General features: G+C 45.1%; 1 protein-coding gene across 6 annotated transcripts in view; it reads right to left on the bottom strand.

Moving 5' to 3' along the window:
* The window catches only part of CEP350 (centrosomal protein 350), a 101,363-nt gene extending 84,547 nt beyond the window's left edge, over positions 1 to 16,816 (bottom strand). For all 6 annotated transcript variants that reach the window (XM_077453088.1, XM_077453089.1, XM_077453092.1 and 3 more), the window contains exons 1-3: positions 16,690 to 16,816; positions 909 to 991; positions 547 to 590 (exon numbers count right to left, since the gene is read on the bottom strand). In XM_077453088.1, coding sequence (XP_077309214.1) covers positions 547 to 590; positions 909 to 987 — 123 coding nt within the window. In that variant the 5' untranslated portion in view covers positions 988 to 991; positions 16,690 to 16,816. The remainder of the gene's footprint in view (positions 1 to 546; positions 591 to 908; positions 992 to 16,689) is intronic.
* Positions 16,817 to 17,763: the final 947 nt, after the last annotated feature.

Below are 17,763 nucleotides of genomic sequence, written 5' to 3'. Positions count from 1 at the left end.
CCACTGGGATCAATTTGGGGGAAGGGGGGGGAAAAGTACCCCACCACTGGGATCAATTGAGGGGGGGGGGATAGTGCCCCACCACTGGGATCAATTGGGGGGGATAGTGCCCCACCACTGGGATCAATTGGGGGAGGGTGGAAATAGTGCCCCAACACTGGGGTAATGGGGAAATAGTGCCCCAGATCTGGGGTCAAAGGGGGGGGGGGGTAGTGCTGTACTATAAAGTAAGTAGCACAGATGGAGGAGAAGAAAATAAAGTGTTACATGTAGTTCTCTCCTGCTGATTATTGGCTGTGTTAGTAACATGGCATCTCCACTGTGTACATGAGCCTTACTGTAATGCACAAATCTGAATGGGGCTGGAGAGCAAAGTTTTAAAGCCTTTTTCATCCTTCCTTTTCACCAGACTGATGTTTCAATAAACTAGTTGTAGAAGAATTATCCGTGTTAGTTTATTAAAGTGTAGACCTTAAGACTGCAAAGTTTATATTTTTATTTAAAAGAAGCTGAATCTCTCTTACAGATTGCTCAGGCAATACTCACAGCAGCTTTGGCATTAGAGATCGCCTTCCACGCTTTGCTGATCTCTGCAAAAAGAAAAGTAATATTACTCCAATGCCTCCTATTAATATGGCATTCCATATACATGCAGCCCCTTTGAAATGAGTTTTGCCTTCTCTGGGACATGGTCATCTTTCTGCTTATAAACAGGATTGAAATCAACCCCAATCTGTCAGTCTCCAATGCAAACCACTTTCCTAGCAAAGAGTACAGTGCAAGCTTAGATACTTTGCTGTTACTTTTCCTGGCTGAGAGATCTGGACAGCGTGCTGCACACCTATAAGTAGAAACACAAAAACTGCATCCGCAGGGACAAAACAGTCAGTATCAAGTATTCACTGTACCTTGAATAGTCTCCTGAGGCTGCAGATGTGTAGGATCCTTGCAAAATTTTCCCGTCATCCATAAACTCTTCTCAGCCATTCATCTATAAATAAACAGAAGAAACCATGCAGAGAAATGACCGAAGTTCAGAAAGCGAGAGTGTTCAGCTTCGCACCCAGCTGCCACTTACCACCCCCCCACCCCCCTCCTCAAATGCAAGCCAAGCTGTCATAAGATCCATAGAGCTGGAGGCTTTCTCCAACAGCTGACAAGGACGAGGATCAAATGAAAGCTCCCAGATATTAATGAGGGACAGTGCCCAGCAAATGTTACACAAAGGCCTGTGGAGAGACTATATGCCAACATCCAAAACTATAAACCCTGCATTATGCTTTATGGAGAGCTCTGGCCTTCTAGTGTTGACCGGTATAAGAACTGAAGAGAGGATATATTTATATAAAACAGCTGTTCAGTTTTGGCTGGAGGGCAGCAGGTTGAATAGTCTGCCAAGTTATCATCTGCAGGTGTCTTTATATCACAGGATTTGCACTGAGCTCTTTCTAGCCTCCAATGTGACAATCTAGCTAGAATTGCAGAAGTAAAAAAAAAAAAGAAAAGTGCCCTCTTATATGTGGCTTAAAGAGGTTCACACAAAAATTGAACCTCTGCTTTTTGGAACCCCCCCCCCTCCCTCCGGTGTCACATTTGATACCTTTCAGGGGAGGGGGGTGCAGATACCCAAGACAGGTATTTGCACACACTTCCGGGCAAAGAATCCCAAGGGAGTCTATGCCTCTTCCTATCCCGCCATGTGTCTGCTGGGACTCACGGGTCCAAGAGACAGTGCGCACCATTCTCATTGCGCTGCATGACTCCCGCATGCGCAGTAGGGAACCAGGAAGTGAAGCCGCAACACTTCACGTCTTGATTCCCTCACCGAGAATGGTGCCGGCAGCAGCCGAGAGATTGCTTGGCTTTGGCATCTCTGGACTCCAGGAAAGGTAAGTGTCCATTTACTAAAAGTCAGGAGCTGCAGTGTTTGTACTTGCTGGCTTTTAATAAAAAAATAAATAAAAAAAAAGTAGGTGGACTCCCTCTTTAACAAGCCATAGATTATGCAATGTTCTTTCCTGCAACCACACATTGCAGAAAATAAAAAGTGCTCGATTCTCCCATTAACAGTAACTGGTCAGGCTGTAGCTTCTTTGTAAAAAAAATAATAATAATAATAATAATAATAAAATTACACTGCAAGACTTTTAAACTGAAGAGTCAACTGGGCTTTAACAACGCTAATATAACATCAGTAATTAAGTACATGCTATTGGACATAAAACACTTGTAATGAAAGACATAAGGGTGTAGCAGATGGGAGTTTTCAAAAGCTGAGCAGGCAGAAGAACTCACAATTACAGTACTTTCATATAATCATTCATGGGAGGGCTGCTCATGAAATAGATGGCTATTGAGTGGAATTGTCCTTCATTAGGGAAGAGTAAAAGGAGTCATGCTTCTAAATAAACTAGGATACGTTTTCATTGTTTAGATCTTCATTATAAAGGATGCAGATGTTCCAAGTTTGCCATCTGCTAATCCAGATTTCTGTTTCAATAGAAACAAATATATATATATATATATATATATATATATATATATATATATATATATATATATATTCACCACTCTTCTACGCACACCAGTGCCATACACACTTCTTCAGGGACTCCAGGTAACATACAAAGCCAAACTTTGTGGATACTGGACAATTTGCCTTTTAGTAGCACCTTAGGCCTCATGCACACAGGACATTAAAAAAAAAAAAAATAATAAATAAAAAAGCCAGTAAAGTTAGCGGTAGAGTGAGCTTTCCAGCAAAACTGTACTCCAATAAAAGCTTATGGCTCAAAAATGCAGAAAATACCCCTTCCAAAAACTGCCGATAACAGCCTCTGTGTGCATGGACACAGAATATCATGCTGGGGAGTGAAAAAACGTCTGAAGCCAAAAACAGCCGCTGTCCAGAGTGCATGAGGCTTTTAAAGTTATTGTAATAATCACCTGTCCTACGACCCAGCGATGTTGGCGAACAAAGTCCCACTCCTCTCTCCATGCTCTTCCCAGTGCCGGCATTCTGACTGTGGACATCTGGCTGTGGCCAGATGCAAGACACGGTGCGATTGGCCGGGCAATCTTCTGGGACCTGTGACATGTCCCAGAAGATTGCACAGAGGGAGGGGGGAAAGGAGAACTTCTTCTGGTGCAGCAGAGCCCCGGGAAGACATGGAAGCTGGGTGCCTCTAAAAAGAGGGTATCTGCTCCCCCCCCCCCCCCTCCACCAGATGTGGCATGTCAGAGGGTCACCTTCACTTAAAGCAGAAGTTCCATTTTTGGGTGGAACTCCACTTTAATATAATCAAGCCAAGAAAGACATTTCACTGATCCAGAAGAAGCATACAGACTGCAGGCCAGGACAGTGAGAAGTCCTTATCCCTGCTTGTTCCGTGTCAGTAAATTCAAGTATCAAGCCAAGAGAGACAGCGCAGCAGCCAGGTGACAAGCTCTATTCAATTAGAAGAGCTAAGCAATGACAGCCAACTCGTTCTCCTAGGACAGGCATCTAGTGATTTGTATTTTCAGTCACAACTAACTTAAAATAAAAGATTGCAGTCATTTTGTATCAGTCTAATGATGGCCATACATTATATAATTTTTCTTAGATTTACCAAAACCATATAATATGAGGTTAAACCTAAACACTTTCAATGTGTATGCAATCAGGCAGGCCCTTGCACTACATAGTTGATGGTAAATCTAAAAGAAAACATTGTATGGTGTATAGCCAGCTTACTACAGGCTCTGTGCGGATGGCAGAAGTGGACAACTGCAGATTCTACAATTTTCAGGGTGGTCACCAATCTCCCCGCAATATGGAAAACACAGCTAGGACCCCTGCACAAAAGTTCTCTGTTATTATTTAATGCACCCTGTAAGTCTCAAAAGCTCTTAATGGCAGTCTTCGGCAATACAAGTGGAATTATATTCACCTGTCCTGAGATCCGTGTCTCCTACCTTTTCTCCAATCCAAATTTTGCCAATCTCTTCAGCTTTCCACACTTTCGGGAGTGTCAGGTGCTTGTTTGTCCCCTCACCATACACTGGGGTTCTATCCTGTGTGTCCCCTAGTGATATAGTGATTGGAGAATGGAAGCGCAGCACATGGCTGGAAACACAGGCAGCTAAATCTACAGCCCTGAAGTAGAGGGAATGTAAAAAAAAAAAAAAAAAAAAAAAAAGGGCTGGGCCACCAGCAAAGGGAGTATATTACCTCTTCTATTATAGCTGACTGCTATTAGGATTGTTTTCAAGTGACTGACACTTTAGAATATGAAACTTCCTTTAATAATTATACAGGTAAATGGGGTCATTTCTGGAATAATAATAATAAAAAAAAAAAAATCTTAATTTGCTATAAAAGGCATTTTATTTATTTTATTTACTGGCTTCTAAATGGTCTTTAACCACTTCACCCCTGGAAGATTTGGCTGCTGATTGACCGGTCCATTTTTTAAGATTCGGCCCTGCTTTGCTTTAACCGACAATTGCAAGGTCATGTGACGCTGCACCCAAACACAATTGACGTCCTTTTTTCTCACAAATAGATCCGTCACTCCTCTCAGAACAGGGATGTACACACGCGCACACGCACACACAAACACACACTTCCCTGTTCTGCCTCTCGTGCTCACAATTGCTCGTGGCCGACGGTCATCGCGACTGTTGGCCGCAAGCATCGGCACCCCCATAGAGCAGTGGGAGATTGCGTGCACCTGCTTTCCCGATCCCGCAAGCTGACGTATAGCTACAACGGCTCACGGGACTGTGCTGACCTGCCCCAGTAAAAGGATGGCGGCTGGTCGGCAAGGGGTTAAAGCAGACTGTAAAGTGGAATTTTACACATAATGTTCTTTAGCAAGGAACATACATTGTACATAATAAATTAGTATGTGCTGTAAATTGCCTCCAGCATTGCTAGTGTTTCTGCTTGCTGGAGGCTGCTACTTTGCTGAAGCCCAGAGCCCCTGAACAGCAGTAAATCATGAAGCAGATCTAAAACCACCAATTTAACAGTTTCAAAAAACAGTCACATCTGCTTTTGTCCTCAACCAAACTGTCAAACCATCAAATGGTTTGACAGTTTTACATACTGTAAAGGATAGGAGGGTTTAATTCTGCATTAAGGCTGTCAGCAGATCAGCCTCTACAAACTCAGCACTGCCTAAAAACATTTAAAAATAGAGCATGTGCAGAGCAGGGTGAGACTACTGCATTACTGGGCTTTAAACAGTATAGGCACTTACTTTGAGGCTTGGTTCACACCTAACGCAGATGCGGCTCCCAGCAGTTCACCGTTTCAAGTTAGATTTCAGCCCAAATTTTGTGCTGAATTCTGACCTGAAACGGACCAAAAGACGCACAGGGATCCTGTGCAAATTCGCACCAGAGCCGCATCGAAGACATGTGAACCGGCTCCACAGAGAGCTGGACAAAATCTCCTGCTATTGTGAATTAGATGCAGGGATCCTGCATTCATTCGCAATAGTGTGAACCCGGCCTTAAGGTTTTACATAGATATACCTTCAAAATGGGCAGTCTGAAGTCATCCAGCAGGACTTAAATTTTCCGAATAAAGTTACACTTTAACCCTCCTCACTCACTTTCCATCATTTTACTCCCATACCCCTCCTTTAACACAATAGAACATATACATTTTTTTAAACCTCCCACACTTCCAGAATTCTCACTGAGGCGAGACTGACATGTGCCAGCTGACCGCAGCTTCCTGGGATACTCACATCATGCATATCAGTAGGCCTTGGGGGTAATCTACAAGGCTTGCACCATGGCGCATCATCAGGGGGTCAGCTGTCGCTTATAGTGGGCCCCCTGATGACATACTGCTGCGCATGCACATCTTCAGGGGACAGCCTTTAGGACCCCAATGCAGTCAGCTCTCAGATGCCATAACAGAGGAAGCTGGTTATGCAGGACCAAGTAGGTAGTAGTGAAATTGCAGAGCAACACTGGATTCACAAGGCATATATGAGTATGTTTATCAAGGATGACCAAGTGAAAAAGGTAAATGTTTTTTTTGTTTTTAAATAAAAGAGGCAATTGAAGCTCCTCCATTATTAAAAAAAAAACAAGAAAAAAAACCACAGTAAAGGATGTTTTTTTTTTTTTAATTAATTAATTGAAGTGTATTTTTTACAAAAAATAAATTGCGTTTGAAAGACTGCTGCACAATTACAGTGCGACATAAAATATTACAACAACCGCCATTTTATTCTCTAGAGTCTCTGCTAAAATATACGTGTTGCGCAAAGTACTATTGGTGCTATATAAAACCTGAATAATAATACAAAAATATATATATTATACAGGTTTTATATAGCGCCAACAGTTTGTGCAGCGCTTTACAGCAAAATATTATATAATTTTAGCAGAAACTCTAGAGAATAAAATGGCGGTTGTTGCAATATTTTATGTCACACTGTATTTGCGCAGCAGTCTTTCAAACGCAATTTTTTTTTGTAAAAAATACACTTCAATTAATTAAATAAAAAAACTAAACAGTAAAGGGGGGGGGGGGGTGTTTGTTTTTATGTTTGGGGGCTCCAAGTAATTTTCTAGCAAAAAAATAAATAAATAAAAAATGTTGATTTTAACTTGTAAGCAACAAGTGTCAGAAAAAGTCTTTAGTCTTTTAGTGGATAAAGTGTTACTAAACCCAGTAATATGAAAAAAATAGTTCACCCCCAACTGCCCCATCATCTTTTTTACATTAAAATACTGCCACTATATACCTTTTTGATGATCTGTATACCACGGTTACATGATGAATTGCAGAGTTTCTCCAGTGCTGAGAGTTCTTTTTTTTTTTGTCAGCTGTCAGCAGAGAACAGCTCTGCGCTGAGTTGAGGAAATGCTGTTTTAAGATTGTGGGGGGGGGGGGGGGGGGTAGAATCGCAATCTCGATTCTTTAACAATTAATCATGCAGCTCTAATTATATACATTTATTCTCTGCAATCTGTAATTAGAACTTGAGATATACACATTTTAACATGAAGGAAAAAAAAAAAAAAAAAAAAAGAGAAATTATGAGCAATACAATAAAGCAGATGTACTAAATGAAAAAAATCGGGTTGGAGGACCTTACTCTTGTTATCTATCAGTTTTCAATCTCCCAGATATAAAGCAAGCAATTTAAAATGGAACACTAAGAAAATTTATATTATAAATAGCCACAAACAATAGATTGGTAAATGGTGATACAATGTAACAATTCTGGAGGACACTGGAAGGAATCAGATAAACAGGAATCCTGTAGTAGTAAAAGTTACATGCAGTTTACAATTCCCTCCAATGTTCAATAGAATAGCTACATTGTATATCTTCTTACTAAGTTGTATTTTATTTCTTTGATCCTCAGCTCTGCCCAGTGACCTTAATGCAGTATTTTCCCAATTCACTCTATGTTCTTTTAGAATGAACCCAGCCTTACTACTGCCAATAATATTTCAAATGCCCTTGACCAGAAGAGAAAATAGCCTAAAGCCCCATACACCCGATCAGAAATTCTGACAGCAAAAGATTGAGAGCAGGTTCTCTATTTTTCAATTGGAAAAAGTTCAGATGGGAAATTCCGATCATCTGTACAAATTCCGACGTGCAAAATTCCTACACATGCTCAGAAACAATTTGACACATGCTCGGAAGCATTGAACTTCATTTTCTCAGCTCGTCGTAGTGTTGTACGTCACCGCGTTCTTGACGGTCAAAAGTTCCGAGAACTTTTGTGTGACCGTGTGTATGCAAGCCAAGCTTGAGCGGAATTCCATTGGAAAAACCAACCAAGTTTTTTCCAACGGAAAATCCGCTCGTGTGTACGGGGCATAAGAGCATTACATTTTGCCTCTTACAAGAGCTGGTTAGTTCACAATGAACGAATGTACATGCCATTTTACTGGACAAATAGCTATATCAGTTTTTTGCTTTTTGTTTTTAAATAAAGAACACCATAATGTACAAATAAATCCAAAATGTTAGAGCAGTCACTGGATGGGAGGTAAAGAAAATGGGTGGGGGGAGCCTAGCAGGGGGTCTAACCATGCCCCAATCTAACAAAAACAAAAGTTTTGGATGTGGCCACAGCTGAATATGGGGCAACTTTTAAAAACGTATCTTTTCCAAAAGTATTCAGCTCAGTCACATGATCCTCTTCAACAGAGTACGGCTGAAACAACTAATCGATTATGAAATTAATCGATACTATTTTCATAATCGATTAATCTGCCAGTAACAAAATGGGGTTAAAATTTATTAGTCTGATGATATTTACCAGATTGACTCTTTAACCACTTGCTTACTGGGCACTTAAACCCCCCTCAGTCCCAGACCAATTTTCAGCTTTCAGCGCTGATGCACTTTGAATGACAATTGCGCGGCCATACAACACTGTACCCAAATGAAATTTTTATCATTTTTTTCCCACAAATAGAGCTTTCTTTTGGTGGTATTTAGTTACAGCTCGGAGTTTTATTTTTTGCTAAACAAACAAAAAAAGATGCAAAAAAAAAAAAAAAAAAAATCATGTTTTAATAGTTTGTTATAAAATTTTGCAAACGGGTCATTTTTCTCCTTCATTGAAGTGCGCTGATTAGGCGGCACTGATAGGCTGCATTGGTGGGCACTGATGGGCTGCATTGGTGGGCACTGATGGGCTGCATTGGTGGGCACTGATGGGCTGCATTGGTGGGCACTGATGGGCTGCATTGGTGGGCACTGATGGGCTGCATTGGTGGGCACTGATGGGCTGCATTGGTGGGCACTGATGGGCATAGTTAAGGCGGCACTAATAGGCACAGATAAGGCGGCACCGATGGGCACAGATAAGGCGGCACTGATGGGCAAAGATGCGCACAGATAAGATGGCACGGATAAGTGGCACGGATGGGTGGCACGGATGGGCACTGATAGGTACCACAGATAGATGGGACTGATGGGCACTGATAGGTGGCACTGATAGGTGGCTCTGATAGGTGGCACTGCTGGGCACTGATGGGCGGCACTGCTGGGCACTGATGGGCGGCACTGGGGTGCAGCACCTTTGAGGCAGATTTTGGGTGGCACTGCTGGGTGGCACTGTGGGCACTGCTGGGTGGCACTGTGGGCATTGCTGGGTGGCACTGTGGGCACTATGGGCACTGCTGGGTGGCACTGACAGGGGGCACTTACTTTATTTCAGGATGGCACTGCGGGTGGCAGGTGGGCACTGGCAGGGGGCAGGTGTCCGTTTAAATTGCTGGCCGTGATCGGGACTGATGTCCCGAACACGGCCGCCGGCGATCGGCTTTTTTTTTTTCTCCTCGCGCTAGCCGATTACCGGCTCCGTTTTATCACATGATCAGCTGTCATTGGCTGACAGCTGATCACGTGATAAGGGGTCGGGATCGACCCCTTACACGGATCGGTGATCAGGCGAGTCTCACGGACTCGCCGATCACAGAGCGCGCCGCGCGCGCCCCTCAGGGGGCGCGCAGGCCGCTCGTAACCGGGACTACGTCAATAGACGTAGTCCCGAAAATGTGGGTCCGCGCTATTGCCGTCATTTTGCAATAGCGCGGTACCCAAGTGGTTAATGGTATATACAGTATCCCTCTCCTCTAATGGTAAATACAGTATATAGCCTTTAATAGTATATACAGTATATCTCTCCTCTAATAGTATTTACAGCAGGGGTTGACAATTTTTTTTTTTTTTTTTTTTTTTAAGTATGGATTGGTATGGTATGGATTGTCAGCTCCCGGGATAAGGCCAGTCATTTTCACCCCCTATCCCTAACTCACAACGGAGCACCTAGTCAATAACTCCAATGTAACGCTGTTACATCAGGGTTATGGGCTGACCAGAAAAAGAGTAAGGCTGGCAAAAGATGGAACTGGTTGGCTTAGGCAGGTGGCACTGGTTTGGGACTGACAGATGGTACTGGTTGCCACTGGCAGGCACGTGGAATTGCCAGTTGGCACTGGCAAGTGACACTGGTAGGCATTGGCAGGTGACACTATTAGCACTGGCAGGTAGCACCGATTGGTGGTGGCACTGGCAGGTGCTGCTGGCACGTAGCACTGATTGGCACTGGCAGGTGGCACTGATTGGCAGTGGCACTGGCAGGAGATTGGCAGGTGTCACTGGTTTGGAACTGGCAGGTGGCACTGATTGGCGGTGGCAGGTGGCACTGATTGGTGGTGGCAGGTGGCACTGATTGGTGGTGGCACCGAGCACTGGCAGGTGGCACTGATTGGTGGTGGCACTGGTTGGTGGTTGCAGGTGGCACTGGGTGGTTGCAGGTGGCATTGATTGGCGGTGGCACTAATTAGTGGTGGCAGGTGGCACTGGTTGGCACGTGCCACTGATTGGTGGTGGCACTGAGCACTGGCAGGTGGCACTGATTGGCGGTGGCACTGGCCACTGGTTGGTGGTGGCAGGTGGCACTGGTTGGTGGTGGCAGGTGGCACTGGTTGGTGGTGGCAGGAGGCATTGATTGGCGGTGGCACTGGTTGGCGGTGGCACTCGGCACTGGCAGATGGCAGGTGGCACTGATTGGCGGTGACACTGGCAGGTGCCAGTGCATGGCGGTGGCACTGGCCACTGGTTGGTGGTAGCAGGTGGCACTGGTTGGTGGTTGCAGGTGGTATTGATTGGCGGTGGCACTGGCAGGTGCCAGTGCTTGGCGGTGGCACTGGCAAGTGCCAGTGCTTGGCGGTGGCACTGGCCACTGGTTGGTGGTAGCAGGTGGCCCTGGCAGGTGGCACTGGATGGTGGTTGCAGGTGGCACTGGTTGGTGGTTGCAGGTGGCACTGGTTGGTGGTTGCAGGTAGCACTGGCAGGTGGCACTGGTTGGTGGTTGCAGGAGGCATTGATTGGCGGTGGCATGTGGCACTGGTTGGTGGTTGCAGAAGGCATTGATTGGCGGTGGCACTCGGCACTGGCAGGTGGCACTGGCAGGTGCCAGCGCTTGGCAGTGGCACTGGCCACTGGTTGGTGGTAGCAGGTGGCACTGGTTGGTGGTTGCAGGTGGTATTGATTGGCACTGATTGGCAGTGGCATGTGGCACTGGTTGGCGTGGCACACTGAGCACTATGTTACTGAAAAGTAACAGAGGAGCTGTCAGAATTGAGCTTAATGTAAGGGGTGGGCAGGACCCAGCCGGGGTGTGAAACTGACAAGTAACAGAGAGGCAGATCTGTCAGATTTGAGCTTGATGTCGGGGTGGGCAGGACTCAGCAGCTATCAATCAGCCAAAGATTGGGCTGCTTAAGAAAAGGGGCGGGGCCACATACAAGTAGCGGCCATTGGTTGGCGTTTGATAGCTGCTGGATACCGCCTACCCTGGCCGGGTGCCGACCACCCCCGACATCAAGCTGATTCTGCCAGATCCTCCTGCATGTCTGGGGCATCAATAGTGAGTGGGCCGGTGGCAGCTTAGGCGCCAGTTTGCGATTTCTGGTCGACCCGGCGCCTGGGGTTTTTCGAGCCCTGATATTCTAATAGTATATACGGTATATCTTCAATAGTATATACAGTATATCTCCCCTAATAGTATATACAGTATATATCCCCTCTAATATTTACAGTATATCTCTTCTGTCATTCTCAGAGTGGATTAGATATTTTGCTCCCTAACCATATAATAATTGGTTATTTATATTTACGACTGCATATAGAGATATTTAAAGAGGAAGTAAACCCTGATGGGTTTACTTCCTCTTTCATTCCCTGCAAAGGCAAAGCATAATGGACTACTATGCATCGCATAGTAGTCCATTATGTGTCACTTACCTGACACAGGAGCCAGCGATGTCACCGCTGTCCCCTGTAGTCCGGAGCATCCATCTTTTCGGTGGGGTCTCGCAGCTCCGCCGCTGTCATTCGGCGGAGCCGCGATGACGTCACTCCCGCGCATGCGCACGGGAGCCGACACGTGCGGCAGCTCCGTTGTTGGAAATGCCGCGCTCAGTGCGCCGCTGTCTTCGGGAAAATATCTCCTAAACCGTATAGGTTTAGGAGATATTTCTTGGACCTACAGGTAAGCCTTAATCTAGGCTTACCTGTAGGTCAAAGTGGTTTGTAAGGGTTTACAACCACTTTAAGAATAAATTGCCTTTTTTAACAACTTTACATATTAACTAAATTATACACCACACTTTTTTTTTAAGGCTATTAACTGATTAATTGGTCAACTAATCGATTATGAAAATAATCGTTAGTTGCAGCCCTAATGCAGAGAATACAGGGGATGACACTAGTTCCACTCTATAGCAGTGGTTCCCAATCTTAGTCCAGTTCATGTTTTTAGGATTTCCTTCACCTTGCACAGGGGCTTTAAATTAATGCACTGGTATTCATGACAGCCAATATATCTAAAGACTCATCGGAATGGGCAGCCAGTAAAAGTAGAAATAAAATGATCTTAAAACACCCCACGTCAACTAACTACCCTGTAGTTAGTTGCATATACTAGACACTTCTCAGGCTGCTGCAATCATGTGATCTCACGTCAGCCAGCGCCAGCTACAGGGGTGAGAGCAGAAAGCACTTCAACATTGGCAGGAATGCCTGAGTGGTGGCGCCATTCATACTTACTAAGGGCCTTCTGTTACCAGCGATCCCTTCCCTCTCCTGAAGCCTCTGCTAGATGATAGAGGAGCCAATCATGTGGCTGGGCTAGAGAAGCCTGGGAATAGGCAAGTATGCAGATCTTTCTTCTACAGATTAGTTGTTATAGGTGTTTGGGGGGGGGGGGGGGGGGATTAAGATTAGATTAGTTTTATCCAAGAATTAAAGTTGCAATTTTACCACCTCCTGACTGCTCATCTAAAGAAGGGCATGTGTGTACACTCAGGGCTGTACACATGCCACGGCAATCATTTACCCACAAGCAGCTTTCCGTGGTCAGTACCGCTGCAGAACATCACCCATTTAAGTATATGGAGCTGTGCCAAAAACGCCCTGTGGTTCTGCTCTTTAGCTTTGGTCCACAATGTGGCTTTGAAATATTGCGACTTCATCTGAAATCACACGATTTCAAAGCCATGTCAGTACGACTGAGGACACCTGGGTGGCTTCATGCACAGATGTCTATGCAAGTCGCAAATTAAATCACCAAAAGTAGTGCAGGAACTACTTTTTCAAATGAATGCGGCACCGCAAAGTCTGAGTCGCACCGATTTGAAGAGTTGCATTGCCCACAACAGGGTGCGACTTCTCATGCCTGACAAGTCACTTCAATGTAAATGAGGGCTTAGGATTTAGACAGGCAGAGAGAAGCAATATATAGCCTTCTCACTGCCTAATGCATTCTGAAAAACAATTCACCACAGATAGGTTGCTCCATGGCAGGAGGAGCTGTAAGGGAAATTCTAAAAGCTTGGCCTGTTGGAGGTACTGGAGGACTGAGGTTGGGACCTTCTGCTCCCCACCTTTACACTGTATACGCAGTCGGGTGTTGAAAAACAATTGGAGCAATGCGATGCAACCTTGAATGATTCTGCATCGATGAAGAGAATGGCTTCATTGCGATTGTGTGAATGACATCATCCCCTTTGTTCCATTAACCACTTTCCTACTGGGCACTTAAACACCCCTCCTGCCCAGGCCAATTTTCAGCGCTGTCACACTTTACAATTGCGTGGTCATGAAACACTGTACCCATATGAATTTTTATCACACAAATAGAGCTTTATTTTGGTGGTATTTAAAGTGGTTGTAAACCCAGCCCTACAACTTTGTCCCATGTGAATCAGCATAAAAAACCCAAATGAACACTGCTTGTAGATATCTCCTTACTTGCTTAGTATTGTTGTAATCCTTTTTATTCTTTACAATGATGTCACTGAGCATGCCCAGATCTCCCCTGATTTACGGCACACTCTCTATGTCTTATCTATCTGTTATCAGGACTTCCTACTGCACACAACACTGAACTCCCAGCAGGCTGCTAATCACTCAGAGCTTCCTTCTACACACCACGTGACATCACATGCAGTGTAAACCAGGGAATGGGACAGCAGTACTGCAGTCTTATCAGCTGAAGCTGATAGGACTCATACAGGCAAACACTAGGTAATCAGCACAAGTAAATACTATGAAATAAACAAGTCAGCTATGAGCAGGGAAGCAGAGTTGCCATAGAAACGTTGGATTGAGAAGGAGGCTTGGTTAACAGTACAGGAAGCGCTCAATGTAAGGGTGGAAATACACTCCACTGTGTAGTCAGAAAACAATACTTAAGATGGCGCTGCCTAACCACTGGAAACAAATTTGTTTTAAAGTTTCTTTAAACTGGATTACAGTTGCTATAGTTTGATAATTACTTATTATAATGGATTAAATGAAAAGAAGCATCAGAGTGGGAGAGTTTACTTCCTCTTAGCTGCTAGTTTTTTTTTTATAAAATGTTGAAAACAGGTAATTTTTCTCCTTCATTGATGTGCACTGATAGGTAGCACTGATGGGCACAGACAAGGCAGCTCTCTGTGTGTCCCTCTGACAGAAGCCGGTGATCGCTTCTTCAGAGTGAGGGGATAAAAAAAAAAAAAAATAATAATAACCTGATTACCGATCTTCTGTTTACATCACGTGATCAGCTGTCATTGGCGGACAGCTGATCACATGGTAAGGGGTCGAGATCAACCCCTTACTTCGTAACAGACTTGGTGAAAACAGAGCGTACCACGTACACCTCGCAGGGACATGCCGTCAGCGCATGCTTGGGAGAACGTCTATTGATGGCCTCCCAGCAAATAAGGCCTGTGCTATATTTGTCATTCGGCTATAGTGCAGGCAGGAGGTGGTTATGGTATATGCCCCAGTGTATGTGCTTTATAAAAAAAAAAATAATAAGTAACTGTATACCTTATTTCAGAGCACTGCCTGCCACTGTCTTCCCTGATCTGACAACTACAGGAGGAGGGGCTGAGAATCTCCTGCTGAAGTCAGCCGGGAGGAAAGTGGTGGGCGGCAACATGATTGCTATTCTGAAATAAGGTATACAGCAACATATTTTTTAAAGCACATACACTGGGGGAACATAACCTAATAGAACACTACGGTGTAGTATTTATTTCCTCACTGTGCACACGACAAGGCCAGGAGTCCTAGTCCTAGTGATCCCAGCATGCACACACACAGGCTGTGGAGGAGACCATGTCGGCCTGTTCTGTATACTGAACATATGAAGACCTACATCGTATATAATATACTAAGTACATTGGCATGCTTTGACCATGTCCTACACATTTGATCTGCTCACATGCTTCTGTAATTTACCTATGAAGCAAAAATGTAGTAATAAACCTCTTCTTGCCCAGCACGGAAGTTCCTTTAACTGGGTTTTTACACCGCAGGAATGGGAAGGACTGCTTGATCATGTAGTCACTGTGATTGGCTGTCACAATGGTCACATGATCAGAAGAATGCCTTACTGGCTCCCGACCATTACTAGAGACTGTCTATAACCACTAAGAGTGTTCTCAGGCACAGATGTCCTCAGCATGGACACATATGTGTGCCGTGGATTAGAACTCATCAGTTTCAATAAATAACATATAAAACGTGATAGCGCTGCTAAATGGCTCCTATGGAGATGCAGTTTTTATTGTTGTCTGCTGCCCTCTGGGGGTGGTAAACGCGTGGTGGAAATAAAGGCGATTCACATTTTGAGCAGTCACCAGAACAGAAATAGAGGGGAAATCTTAGTACAGGGACACTCGTACTGGTGACTACTAGGGATTTCCCTCACTTTGGAGTTATTCCCTTTAACTTTCTGTTTTGGCTGTGTGACAAGAAATGGAAATCTCTCCAACGGGAAACAGAAGGGAAAAAAATATATAAAATATTGCACAGGGGTTATAACCCTTGAAAACATTTGCCTTCAATTTGACTTTAAAGCGTATGTGTTAACAAAGCTTTTGGGAAAGGAGTATAGCATGGACAATATTGTATTGCTCTTTGTGTCCCTTTCCCATATTTGCTCTGGTGACTATTTACAAAGATTGATAGAAAGCACCCATAGATTGTCACAGGAGGAGGAGAGGGGAAATCTTCCAGAGATGACTGGCTTGTTGGGAATTTCCCCTCAAATTTTTTGATGAAAACCGCAGGCAGTAATGGTGATGCATCACAGAATCAAATCATTGATGGGATAATTGTAACCAAATCGTGAGAGCAGTGAAAAGACGCTCCTCTAATAGGAAGGGACACCCTGCACTTACAGTAAGTCCTCAGTCTGACAACTGGAAGGACTGAGGACATCTTGTGGTGAGAAGAGCACACTGCAGAGACAACACCTGACATGAAGTGACTATTGGGCTGCTTATATAGAGCGCTGCAGGGAGGTCAATATATAAACACCGGGATTCGGCCTTGACTCAACACTCCAAAGCAGCTGAATGTCTGGCCAGCGCTAGATCCGGGACACAGACCCCAAATGGCCCAGGAAGCCCCAGGAGTTTCCCGGCTGCTCATCCCCCGAGCTTCCTGGCCTCTAACCCACTTACTAGCGAGGCATGCTGGGACTTCTAGTCCCCCTATAGACACTGTGCACACACAGAGTAGAGACAGACCCCTCCATAGAGGCCTGAGTACAGCACCGCTCCCAGCTCCCCCCGGGGCGGACAAGCGCACACTACACGTCCTGAGTGACCCAACTACCACCAGTACATTACAGTATTACCACTGACCTCATACCCCGCTCCACAAGCGTCCCAGACCCCCTTCTATCCTCTGCTCTGCCAGATACAAGACTACTTCCGCTTCCGGGGCGGTGCGCTGCGTCCCATTGGTTGGCAGGGAAGGGAAGCTAGCATAGCACAGCAACAGACGTTCGAACAGCGCCAGTCAGGGCGGGAGGGAGAGAGGGAGAGAGCGAGAGGGAAATCTCGCGAGATGACCGCCCCTCCTCCATTTGCGTTCCATTGCCGTTATGTTATGTCTCTGTCACTCAGACCACTCCCCACTGCACGCTGATTGGCTGGCAGCTCATGTCCTACTGCGATTGTGAAGGAGATCGCTGTGTTCTATTCGACTATATGATCTCCATCCATCCGTGCTCAACACACTTCACTTACATTGTCCTGTATACAATATAATAATGTATTATTATCATAGGTGTGCACCTCAAAGTTCAAACGCGCGTGTATATAATCTGATGATGTCAGTAGGGCGGTGGATGGTGTCAGGAGGTTCTTTTATTATTTTGTACAATTTTTTAATCTTTCTCTTTTCCAGGAGCCCTGTTAGGGGGCTTTGGTGAAATATTAGGTGTTGAAAGCGGATTTGTTGGGGGAGGAGCCAGCAAAACACGTGTCCACAGGGCAAAGGTGGATGTGGTGGTCGGTCCTTTGGCAGGGCATCATTTCCTCTGTTTAGTGAGTTTGCCCATGCTATCCAGCCACAGCATGCAGAGGAGGTGGTGGACTGGCTTACTAAACCTTCCTCATCCTCCTTATCCTCCGCCACACAAGCAGAGACTAGTGTGCAGTGCCCTGCAGTTACCAGAGTGGATAAACCTGCCTCTATGTCCACATCCATTCCTGCCATAGCCCCAACATCAGCCATGGAAGAGTCAGCTGAGTTATTTGACCACAGCGTCAGCCACTTGCGCCTTGATGATGCCCAGCCATTACTGGATTCAGATGTTGGTTCTGATGTTGAGGATGACAGGAACATGAGTCTAGAGAGAGGGGAAAACACTGGTAGACAAATTGGCATTCATGTTCCCCAAGCCGCAGCATATTGCCAAGTTGTCTCCAGAG

This window comes from Lithobates pipiens, unplaced genomic scaffold (genome assembly GCF_037356315.1).
Source record: "Lithobates pipiens isolate NorthernLeopardFrog02 unplaced genomic scaffold, aLitPip1_a1.2 Scaffold_23, whole genome shotgun sequence".
In the NCBI taxonomy this organism is placed as follows: Eukaryota; Metazoa; Chordata; class Amphibia; order Anura; family Ranidae; genus Lithobates; species Lithobates pipiens.
This window is presented reverse-complemented; position numbering and strand designations above follow the sequence as displayed.